Source organism: Acanthochromis polyacanthus, chromosome 15, assembly GCF_021347895.1.
Source record: "Acanthochromis polyacanthus isolate Apoly-LR-REF ecotype Palm Island chromosome 15, KAUST_Apoly_ChrSc, whole genome shotgun sequence".
Taxonomy (NCBI): Eukaryota; Metazoa; Chordata; class Actinopteri; family Pomacentridae; genus Acanthochromis; species Acanthochromis polyacanthus.
This window is the reverse complement of record NC_067127.1, coordinates 10,798,570-10,810,162: the sequence shown is the minus strand read 5'-3', so window position 1 is coordinate 10,810,162 and position 11,593 is coordinate 10,798,570. Positions and strand designations below refer to the sequence as shown.

Below are 11,593 nucleotides of genomic sequence, written 5' to 3'. Positions count from 1 at the left end.
CCTTCAGGATCAGTCAGTATTTTCTTCGCCTCTTCGCTTCGCTGTTGGTTTGTTCCACTCCGCCCCACTTTCACTGGGTTGCCTGGCAACGGCAGTCAGGTGACTGTCTGCAGACAGAACATGGCTGACCTGTCAGAAGACCAATGAGGGAAAGGCCAAATTTTGCATAATCGATCTTGTTTTTTTCGTCGTTTCGGACCACACTTGAGCGTTGTGGACAGCGTTTGACCAGAAGTATTCAAGGTAGGACTGGTAGCGGTTAGTTTTGGGCGGTTATGTTACTCTGTGTGGCTTTGAGCAGCAGAAGCTACCGTTGGTGTCGGCTGGCTAAGTTAAGCTAGCTGCTAGCCAAACAGTCCCGCTTTCTCTTCCAGAAGCAAAATTTCGTATGAGGAAATAACATTTTCGCAACTTTATATAGACACAGGATGTTCCCGTCCGCAAATTTGTAACGTTATTGCAAAGCCAGCGCCAGCTTGACGTATAGCAGTAGAGCTATAGAAGTTAAGGCGAAGATGAAAGTTAAAATGGGATTTATCTTGTGGTCCTTCAATGGCACTGGGAACTAGTTAGCAGCTACACATTCAGACAGTCATCCCATTATATGGAACCGACAGGATCTACACTTTGAATGGTATTTTTGGATTAAATCTGCAAACGTTTATTCTGACCCTGCTTTGATTGGCTGTGATTTAACTCCCGCAATAATCTGTAAAAAGATACTTTATTGTTGCCTTAAATGTCTTACAGAAGAATGACTGCTGGCATGCACATTATTGTGGATAACACTGACCCATCACACAAAGAAAACGTTTTTAATTCTTGATTTCTTCATCTCTATGCCCAGTTTGTTTTGTTATAGGGAGTTTTAAACCTTTGACCAAAGGGCAACTGTTGATATGAGCTATTTAACTGTTGGTGGCTTCATATCTGATTTATTTGGTCATGTTGATTTCCTTGTTTCTGAAGACTCATGCCACTATCCTGTCACAGACCTTACTTACTATGTTACCTGTTGAGCTTATGCTAGCTAGTACAACATTGCCCGGTCTAGCAAAAACTATGGCTAGTTTAGTTTCTCAGGGATACATGTGAGTGCTGTTTGCACAATGTTCCTGAGTTTTTGAAGGGCATACATGTAGTTCATCTGACAGAAATCGACCCTCAGTTTCTACAGCCTGGTGATATCTTTGTGGTTATTCTCAAATTTTAAAATTAAGCATCAACTCCATGGCTTGTTTCAGTTTATGGCTTGGGCTTTTGCAAAAACTTGCAAAACCCACAAATTGCAAAATACAGCTTGGTGTTTATTTCCTCTAACAAGCTTTCACATTCAAACAGTATAGCTCTCCATTTTAAGGAGAGACTGGTTCAGATTAGCACAGAAACATGGGCTACATTATTACAAATATTTTTTCTCTTATTTTGCATTTTCCCTTCATGCTGTGAAAAGCATTTTAATACTTGTATAAATTATTAATTCCATTAATCACAACTAGTGATCTGATTGCAGATGAGTGGGTTGCCTGAGGGAATGGCAAATGGCCCAAGCAGGAGTGAACACTTAGAGAAGGATGATAAAATATGGGAGAGACCGTGGAGTCTGGAAGAGATGCGGCAGAACAGTGCCAACTGGTCCTTGGCAGCTGACTCAGGGGTAAGTCAGACGTGATGTATTCAGCTCTGAAGTAGGCCAAGAAAACAGTCATCTATCATCATTTCTCGTATCATCAGAGGAACACTACAGAAGTGCTTTAAAAAGTTGTAGTAGCTCAGAAGATTGTCAAGTGTGCTTTGCTTTGTTATAATAAAAGTAACCTTGTAACGGATCCTGTCTTAATAGCTGTTTTTTCACTTCTTCACAGCTCTTCCTCTTCCTTCAAGACTTCTCCCAGAGAATGCTGTCAAAGACGCATGAGATTGAAAAGCAGTTAGACAGTCTGATCCGTGACACCAAGGCCACAGACAGCTGCTTGCACTCAGTCTTCAACGACTTTCTAATGCTCTCAAATACACAGTTCATAGAAAATGTAATGTTTATCATCCTCACTTACAGCACTTTTGTTGTTGTTTAGCTTTATTTGCTACACTTTAACTGTAGTTGATGACTATTCTCCATACTTATTTATGAATTGACTGAAATTATGTAATCATTCTGGTAACCAAAAGGTCTTGTTACATTGTGTCTTGTTACAGAGAGTGTATGATGAAGAAGTAGAAGAGACTATCCCCAAGGCTGATGCTTTGGAAAAGCATACTGAGCAGGTATTTTAACATACAGTCATCATACGTTACTCATAGTCCTTGAATATTCCTGTAATTGTAATGTTTTTATCCCTTAAGGAGAAGACTAGAGAGCAAAAAGAGGCAGAGTTGATCCCTAAGATGCAGGAGGCTGTAAATTATGGGCTGAAAGTGCTGGAGTCAGCCTTTGAGCATCTTGACATCAAAGCAGGAAACTCTGACTCAGAGGACGAGGAGGTCACGGACAGAGTAGAGGCCATCCTAGAACCAAAGGTGTGCTGTAAATCTTGAAGCAGAGAAGAGGATTACTGAAATTTCTACAGAAATGCACCTAGTGCTGCACCGTTACATGAATGTAAATAAGTCTGTGTGTATGTTGTTTCCTTGTCTTTAGGATCTTTATGTGGACAGGCCACTTCCATATCTGATTGGTTCTCAGGCCTTCATGGAACAAGATGATGTTGGACTTGGTGACCTGTCAAGTGATGGTAATTTACTGTTCAGTGCTACAGATTACAACTTTCTCAGGCTTTGTACATTTTCCATTGGCACTCACATAATGTCATGTTTATTCTGTCATCATTTTTGTATCATTCTCTCTTCAGAAATGTCAGTTGACAGTGACAGAGACAGTGTGATCGAGAGTGAAGATGACAAAGAAGAAGTTGTAAGGCTCTTTTTCATTCTTTCACAGTGTTTTTTCAAAGTAAAATGGGAAACCTCACTGTTTTTGTTCACTTAACAGCATTCAGATGATGACTTTAACCAGGAGGAGGATGTCAGCCACAATATTATTAAAAAGGTAATAAATATGTCTGTTTGCATTTCAGTAACTTCATTCTGTGCTAAACAAATGTATAATTTAGGGTTCTTCTCTGACACTTAACTAGAAGTCATCCATGATGAGTTATGATGACGATGAGGAAGATGAGGATGAAGATTCTGACATATTTGGGGAATCGGACAAGGATGACGATGATGACACAAAAGTATGCTTGTGCTCCTAGAATAAAAATTACCAGAGTGGTGTAGACACATGTTTTTGATTTTTCTTTTCTTTAATATCAGTGTGACATAATTCAGATATGTTGTAACCTCAGTGAAAAACATCTGCTCTGCTTCTTTTCATGTAATATTCAGACCACAGGTCCGTCATCCTTTGCTGATGAGCTCGCTGCCAGAATCAAAGGTGAACCACTGAACAAACCCGACGGAGATCGTGCATGTAAGTCCTTGTCGTTATCTAGCAGTCATACTATGCCACTGAATTTTCTTTTCTCCCACTCATCATATTATCCTTTTGTGAAATTCAAGCTAACATTTGAGATTTGCACAGAAGGCATGTTCCATCGCTGCATGTGCATGCTCATGAGTCTTTTCTTTCTACCATGCCATTGGAAGCATTGACATCCAAGAAGAAAAGTAAAGGCAGAAAAGAACCAAAGCCTGCAAAACCACAGGGTAGGACACTCATTCATCTTCATTTCAATTTTAATTGTTTTGTTTAATTTTGCATTAGTTATTTCCACAGCAGGCCTGGTGTTCTAAATATGCTGCTCAATGCTGTCATGTACATTCCAACAGCAGCTGATGAAGACAGCGATGACATGTTTAAGCCGCCCAAGATGGATGACGATGACTTCTCCCCATTCGGAGGGAAAAGTGGCCTCTTCAGTGGTGGGAGAGGCCTGTTTGACGACGACGATGATGTATGTATAACTTAATTATCTGTATTGCTCTCTCTGATTCAACGTAATTCCACATTATGGAAACTTTGGCAGACAGAATTTAATCTGTGCTGTACTATGCTTTGCCTTCAGGGTGATCTTTTCTCTGAGGCGCCAAAACCTCCTGTGCCTGAGGAGAAAAAAGCACTGAACGAAAGCACAAAAAGCACAGCTCAAGCTGCAGGTAAGACGCATTACAAAGACATGCACAGACGTTTTGAAAAAAACGAACCAGTGCATTGGCAAATAACTTTTCTTTTCCATCCAAGAATCTAGCAAACCTGCAAAGAAGATTCCAGCTGGTGCCGTTTCAATATTTCCAGGTAGTTACTTATATAACAGCTAATATCAGTTTTCTGTCTGCTTCGTCGTCCTTGAACTAACCACATCGCTTTCTCTCAACAGATAACAGCCTGTTCAGTTCAGGGAATGAATCCGATTCAGAAGAGCGCAAGGAGAATGGGACAGCACCTGTTAAGACGAGTGCCGCCTCCAGACACGTTCCTACAGGAGCAGCAGCTGGTGGAGGAGGAGGTGGGCTGTTTGATGACGATGATGAGGACGATGACTTCTTCAGTGGTAAAAGCCTGAAAAAGTCTGACTCTGGTAAGTGGGTAAAAATGGGTTTTTTAGTTTCTTAGTCTAACTTAAGGTGGGATCCTAATCCTGAGACCTCTCTGTGATGGTTGTTTTTCTTTTTGTTTTCAGCTAAGCAGGAGAAACCCAAACCCAAGACAGCTATTGACCTTTTCGACGATGATGAGGATGGTGACATATTCAGCGATAAGTACAGTGCACCAGCTCAAAGCAAGAAGGACGTGGTAGAAGAGCAGGTTAAACCACCTGAGAAGAAGGTAAAGACAAACATGCCAAGTGTCTCACTGCTGCTGAATATGATGGCTTGTGTGCATGTCATACTTTGTTTGGTATGTCTGTATGAAGTTTTTTTGTGTCCCCGTGTTGTCTATTCGTTGTTATGTTTAGATGCCGGCAGGGGCCATCTCCATGTTCGGTCCTGGGACTAAAAGCTTGCTCAGTGAGGGCTTGAAAAAACGTCAGCCTTCTACCAGCGAGGAGTCTGAGAAATCTGAAGAGGTCTGACTAGACCATTGTCTGCTTTTATACTCCTGACAAAATCAAATTTGATGTGTTTTCACATGCAGAATGGCAGCTAATCAACCAAACAGGACTCCATTGGACTTCTGTAACCTCAGTGTGCAGGCCATCTAGCACTGGAAAAAGCTTTGCTCTGTCTTCTCAAACATATATTTGAGTGCCTTCTGGAAAAAAAACAAATTCAATTTAGTTTGGAGGACACTGCTCTGCTTGGCTTGTGTTGACAAAGTTCCCTTCTCCTCGCTCTGCCAATGTTTTTCTTTAAGGACAAAAACAGAATTTTCTTAGAAGGAACGTTTGAATTTAGAAAGTCATTTATTTTATATATTCAGTTTTTTGTCGTCGTGTTGTGAATTTCAGAATGGTCCTGCTCCTGATGTTGGGAAAGCTGCTGTCAAGCAAACTCACAAACCCCAGACCAGAGGCCTCTTCTCTGATGATGAAGACTCACAGGTATGGTACTTAAATATAAATGAAGAAAAAGTGGTAACAGTAGGCAAGACAAGGCAAGGCAGCTGTATTTGCATAGCACACTTCATACACAAGGGCAACTCAATGTGCTTTACATTAAAACATTTGAAACATTGGAAACATTCAAACAAGCATAAAAAGTGCAATTAATAAAACATAGAAAAGAACAGGAAAATTATAAATATATAAAAAATTGAAATTACAATTTGCTTTTAAACGGTTTATAGTAAGCTATAATAGGAAAGCAGTGGCAAACAGAAAAGTCTTGAGCTGTGATTTAAAAGAAGTGAGTGTTGGAGCAGACCTGCAGTAATAATATATTTTAATTACACTCTATTTTCATTTGGCTTGTGCAGATATTTCCAACCACCCCTAAGGGCCCATCTAAACCTGAACCTACAAGCCAGGGCAAATCCAGCAAGGCCCCTGTGTCTTTATTTGATGATGAAGAAGAAGAGGTGAAAATAATTCCACTTAATGAAACTGAATGAAGTTATGGTAGTGTCTGCTGAGAATACCACACTGTAATCTGCTTTTTTTCTTCTTTCAGGATCTGTTCGCATCTGCAGAGAAGTCTAAACCAAAACCTAATCAAGCTAAAGCCTCCACACCACAACTCAGTAAGGCTACGTCCAGCTCCCTCTTCAGCGATGATGAGGTATGACAATAACAAAAGTAATATTTTCCCGCTGCCTGCTAGTATTTTATCGAATGTACAATACGATGTATGATTTTCTTGCACGACAGGACCAATGGTTAAGTTCAAAAAGTAGTGCTACAAAGCCGGAGACAAAGACAGGAGGGATGAAAGCCAGTGCCAGCGCCCCGTCAAGTCTCCCCAGTGCCAAAACATCTCAGAAGAGCAGCCTCTTTGACGACAATGATGATGATGACTTGTTTGCTCCAACAAAAGAGTCAAAGTATTTACAGCGATATTGTTTTTATTTATAATACAAACCAATGAAATACATTTTCTCACTGTTAAAACTTAAGAAAACTCATTTCATCATAACTTACTCTAGTAAAGTATCCTTTATGAAATATTGTATTGCCATAAATGCTTGACTATTTTCTTGTGCTTTTCCTCTTCATACAGTCAGAAGAAGCCTCAGAGAGTTGCTCTTTTGTTTGAAGATGAGGGCGATGATGATGAAGACAAAGGATCCCTTTTTGGCGTTAAACCTGCTGTTAAAACAAACGCTGCAGCCCCAGCAAAAGTGAGTGCACCAGCGTATTTTTTGTATTTTACATTCATCTTGAGAAGCACTCTTGTTTTAAAGCTTCCTTTCAGTGAACTTTAAAGGCATTCATACTTTCATACTTTAAAAAAACAACAACAAAATGACACCATTTATATAGCGAGAAGCTGTAAAAACGAAAAGAATTGGCAGATTTTCAACTTAAATGTGTCAAATGTGATGTAAAGAACAATCAGGAAAATTAACCAAAAACAAGCATAAAACTTTGATATTTCATTTATATCACTTTACATGTCCCGTTAACAAAATGACCACAGATAAATCATGTACACAAGATCCTATAAAATACTAAACGTTCTGAACTCTTCAGTGCAACTGAGAAGTTGTGTTTCACTCAGTTGGGATCAACAGTCACATTACAAAAATCCTGTGAATGCAAGAGCGCTTGAGAGAAAATAAGTCATAGCCGATAATAAAGTTATAACAGAATAAATTTAGCATGGCTCAAAAACTTTATACAGTTGAGTCATTTCTTTCTTTGGAAAAGGCATTCAGCCTTTTGACATATCTGTCCAAATTTGATATTTAGAGTAGTGTGAAAAACATCTCAACTGTAGAAGTTAAAATTGTATTATTCATGGCATTATAACTGCTGAAAAGAAATCTTTGAGATCTAGCCATGATTGTTCTGTTTCTATAGAGGCATAGGACTTTATGTTACAGTGAAAAATGAGCCCACAGTGAATTAAAAAAAAGTGACAGGATCAATAAATTACCCAGAAACTGCTTGAAGTTCATGAGGTTGAAATTAGATTTTGTTTAACTACATCAAGAATACTTCTTTTCTTTAGACAACTGATGCACCCTCTCAGCCGTCCTCGCTGTTCGAGAAGTCTGAGGAGGTTGCAGTTTCTCAGACAGCAGCGAAGGAGAAGCCATCGGAGCCATCGGAGCCAGAGAAACCAGCGGCAAAACCCCCCGAGCCACTCCCAGCATCACCATCACCGGAGAGCAAAGAAAGTAAAAAGCCTGCTGGAGCAGTCAGTCTCTTTGGAGGCATTAACGTTCTTGCCAACAAGCAGACAAAGAGCCCATTGGATGATGCAGACCAGGATGACATCTTCCTCTCTAAGGACAGCCCACCGCCGTTTGTGAAGAAGGACGAAAAGAAGGAAGAGAAAGTCAAAACAAACACTGTTAGTCTGTTTGACGATGAGGAGGAAGATGAATCTGATTGGAATGATCCGATATTCACGCCCAGTAAACCCACGGCAAAAAAGATACTAAAGGTTTGTCTGCATTCCAGTAAACCTAAGAGTGGGGTGAACAGTTACATAGTTGTCCTGTTTCTCTTGCAGCCAAGTTATTAAAATATGCGTGTTTGCATTTTGCAGCCTGCAGAGGAGCGACCGCAGGCAAAGAGCACAGGTGTGTTCCAGGATGAAGAGCTGCTGTTCAGTCAGACGCAGCAGAAGGACAATGACCCAGATGTTGACCTCTTTGCCACCTCAGGGAAAGCTACAGTCAGTATATAAGATGATCTTTTCTGTGTGCCTGTGTGCTTCTGTTCTCTCTGAAAGTATCACATTTTACTCTGCTACATACGGAGTTTTAAATCCACGTGTTTCACTAAATCCTAAAGATACATCACTGTGTTCATTTCTAGAGCTCCAAGCCCAGCTCGGTGAAGCCAGCTGCACACAGCCTGTTTGCAGATGATGATGAGGATGACCTCTTCAGCTCGGTCAAGCCAAAAGCTCCTCCTCCGGTAGCAAATAGATTTTTTTTTCTTGGGATTACATTAAAACTGGATTCCTGGTTGCTTAGATCTGAATAATACTTTAGAAATTACATAAACTGTAGCAACAGTCACTGAACTAAACCCCTCTTTTATGTTCATTCCCAGAAAGTAGCAGAGAAACCCAGTAAACCAAATGACAGAGCACCACTAGCAAGTCCAGAACCTGTATCGGAGACTCAGGTGAGTCTACTGCAAGCCTGTACTGAAGCTTCACTATCACCCTATTATGCCTTTGAGCCATGAATACACATACAAGCGTGGCTATAGTTTTGATTTAGGATGTTTTTTGTTTGCATTATCTAGTTTAGTGTGCCTATTAAAAGATAGTATTGTTTCTAGATGAAGATCCTAACTGTTTTCTTTGGATAAAAGTCTGATCTTACTGTAATCTGACCACACAGAAACCTGCACCAAGCCCTGTAAAACCTAAAGATTCCTCATCAAGGATTGGGAAACTTCAAGTAATCATTTCGTTTTATTGAATCTAAAGTCTTCATTCCTGACATTTCACTTTAAATCTTTCTATGGAAAGACTGTCCTGCTCCCACTGGCATTTTTTCTCTGTTTAGAGTTTTTTTTCTATCTCGATTTTTTTTTTTTTTCATATTCCAACTTCAAACCTTGGCTGTGATACAACAGCAAAACTTTTAGAATGAAGATAATTCTCTGTTTCGATTCGAGTTTGCTTAACTGGAAGAACTTGCTCACTCTTTCGTGCTGTTTTCGTAGTTGTTACTTACCCATCTTGCTCTTGCCTCATTTCCATCCACGGTCCTGGATTCTCATGCTATCCTGACTCACGTGCTGAGAAACTTCATGAACACAGAGTAGCTGAAAATGAATACTGCTAAATGATTTTAATGGTGATTCTGTTGGTTTTTTATGTTCAGGCCAGTCTGATGATCAACCCTGCTGCGTTGCTCCCTGGTGCTGCATCCAACATGCCGGGGGCCGTAAGCGTACTACCTGGCATGGCCGCTAGTTCCTCCTCTGGGGTGTCCAGCTCCAGCCTGAGCCCCAGCCCTGCCACAACGCCTGTAGGAGCCCTGGCAGACGGTGAGGGAGCAGTGAGCTTTGACAGCCCCGTCCTGGTTACAACACTGCAGAGCGCACACAAGGTGGGTTTTTAACGCTAGCATTGTTCGCTTGTTAGCTATAAGTCTTTAAGTTCCATTGCTTGGATTTCTGAGGTAATATTGCCAAATCATCTGTCATGCAGAGTCGTGCCAGAGGTTCTGCACAGCGGAGACCCCAGTCCAGAGCAGCGAGGCAGCAGGCAGCCCAAAGATCCATACAGGATATCGAAGAGACCCAAAGTGGGGATGTTCCAGGGCCAAACCCTAGTCCCTCTGGTTTAGTCTTGCCTCTACCAGAGAAATCCAGCCATTCACATGCCAGTCCATCACTACCTAACACAGCTACACCTACAGCCCAGCCCACATCCTCCCCTGCTCAGCCCTCACCATCACAAGCCCCCCCAAGACCCTCTGAACTGACACTGCCAGTATCGACAAACGCCGGAAAGAAAGACTCTAGTAAGGATAGCAGCAACAGCAAAGTGCTGCCGTCTTCTGATGATGATGATCTTTTCGGCTCTGACAGTTTGTTTGGAGCAACGTCAATCACTACCACACCCTCCAACAGGCAGACTACCAAGACCACACCTCCTCAGGCCAGTAGCGGAGTAGGATTGAAGGACAAAGATAAAAGCACACTCCCATCCATTTTTGATGACAACACGGATGACCTTTTCCAAAAGGTGAAGCCAAGGTCAACCACTAAGAAACCCAAGGCCTCGTCCTTTTTGGAAGATGACGATGATGATGAGGACATCTTTGGGCTGAGCAATAGTTCCACTCCCACATCTACAAGTAGTAAAGAAATCAAGAACAGCAGCAGTTTTTCTAAGCAAGATATTTTTCAGGTGCATTTATTTTGTATTTATGGCAGTATCTGTGCTGTGATGAGAATATGTTTTGTTATTGACCGATTTTCTTTGTTCTCAGGATGAAGTCGCCACTGTGCCTAAAGTTCATAAGAAGCACAAAGAGAAGACCATTGATGCCAGCTTGTTCGATGACAACATAGACATTTTTGCTGACCTGACAGACACTAAACCAAAACACAAGTCCAAGACAAAGGGAGAGACCAAGTCAATTTTCGATGATGACATGGGTAAGCACCAATAAAACACACATTCCAATTTTTTTTTGATACCCTCTGTTTTGTTTCTGCCTTTATTTAACTGGCACGTTTAACCAAATATTATGCACATCTCTCTGTTCTTTAAAGATGACATTTTCTCACCAAGCACAGTAAAACCGGTGTCAAAGGCTCCCCAAAAAGCAAAGAAAACGCCTCCACCCCAGGAGACCAGTACAGCAGCGGATTCAAGCGACATATTTGATGACCCACTTAATGCTCTGGGTGGGAACTGAACTGTAGTTTTGGATTAGCCAGATTTGTAAAATTATGGATTAATTCTTTTGTCATTTGGATCACTGAAAGATATCGGAAACACTGTTGATAGAGTATTTATTCATAGAAATTCATATAAATACTGTTGCTTATTTTTGGCAGATAAAGACCCAGATAAAATTATCTCACAACAGCATTTCCAAAATCATCTTGGCATCTTAGTTATTATATAGTGTTAGACTTTATTATACATGATAGCACTTTACAAGCATACCGTATGCTTAGCCTCAGAGCCTGCAGAAATTAAACGGTAAATTGTTTTGTTTATTTTGTATTCTTTGGCTTCGCCATGTGAGATTCCATGTCTTTGGGTTTGTGCCATATCATGTTCATGAGAAATCAATATGTTTACTTACTGTCTTAGTCCTTTTTGACAATGTTTTTATTAAGAGATTCATCCATTTCTTAACTTTGGCTGTGATGAAAAAGAAAATTCATTTTTAATAACTAAACAGAAACATATTTTATTCTATCTGAAATGCGTGATTATTTGCAGCTGACTGTCTTTCATCTGTGTTGTGTCTGTCTAGACATAAATATTGATCATTGTCTGATAT

At 40.6% G+C, this 11,593-nt stretch overlaps 1 protein-coding gene across 5 annotated transcripts; it reads left to right on the top strand.

The window, feature by feature from the left end:
* Positions 1-86: 86 nt before the first annotated feature.
* Positions 87-11,503, top strand: washc2c (WASH complex subunit 2C). Of its 5 annotated transcripts, none has more exons than XM_022190076.2 (31): positions 87-243; positions 1,514-1,657; positions 1,866-2,030; positions 2,197-2,265; positions 2,344-2,517; positions 2,639-2,732; positions 2,850-2,911; positions 2,990-3,046; positions 3,135-3,233; positions 3,385-3,469; positions 3,646-3,705; positions 3,832-3,953; positions 4,065-4,155; positions 4,241-4,294; positions 4,377-4,577; positions 4,680-4,825; positions 4,956-5,066; positions 5,448-5,540; positions 5,915-6,016; positions 6,109-6,216; positions 6,306-6,478; positions 6,655-6,775; positions 7,609-8,046; positions 8,152-8,280; positions 8,424-8,525; positions 8,664-8,738; positions 8,960-9,019; positions 9,449-9,676; positions 9,778-10,482; positions 10,565-10,733; positions 10,851-11,503. In XM_022190076.2, the coding sequence occupies exons 2-31, from the start codon at positions 1,514-1,516 to the stop codon at positions 10,994-10,996; spliced, it is 4,383 nt and encodes a 1,460-aa protein (XP_022045768.2). In that variant the 5' UTR covers positions 87-243; the 3' UTR covers positions 10,997-11,503. The 5 variants fall into 5 exon arrangements, with proteins under 5 accessions (XP_022045768.2, XP_022045767.2, XP_051815742.1 ...); XM_022190075.2 differs by having other exon boundaries at positions 3,829-3,953; XM_051959782.1 differs by lacking the exon at positions 3,646-3,705.
* Positions 11,504-11,593: the final 90 nt, after the last annotated feature.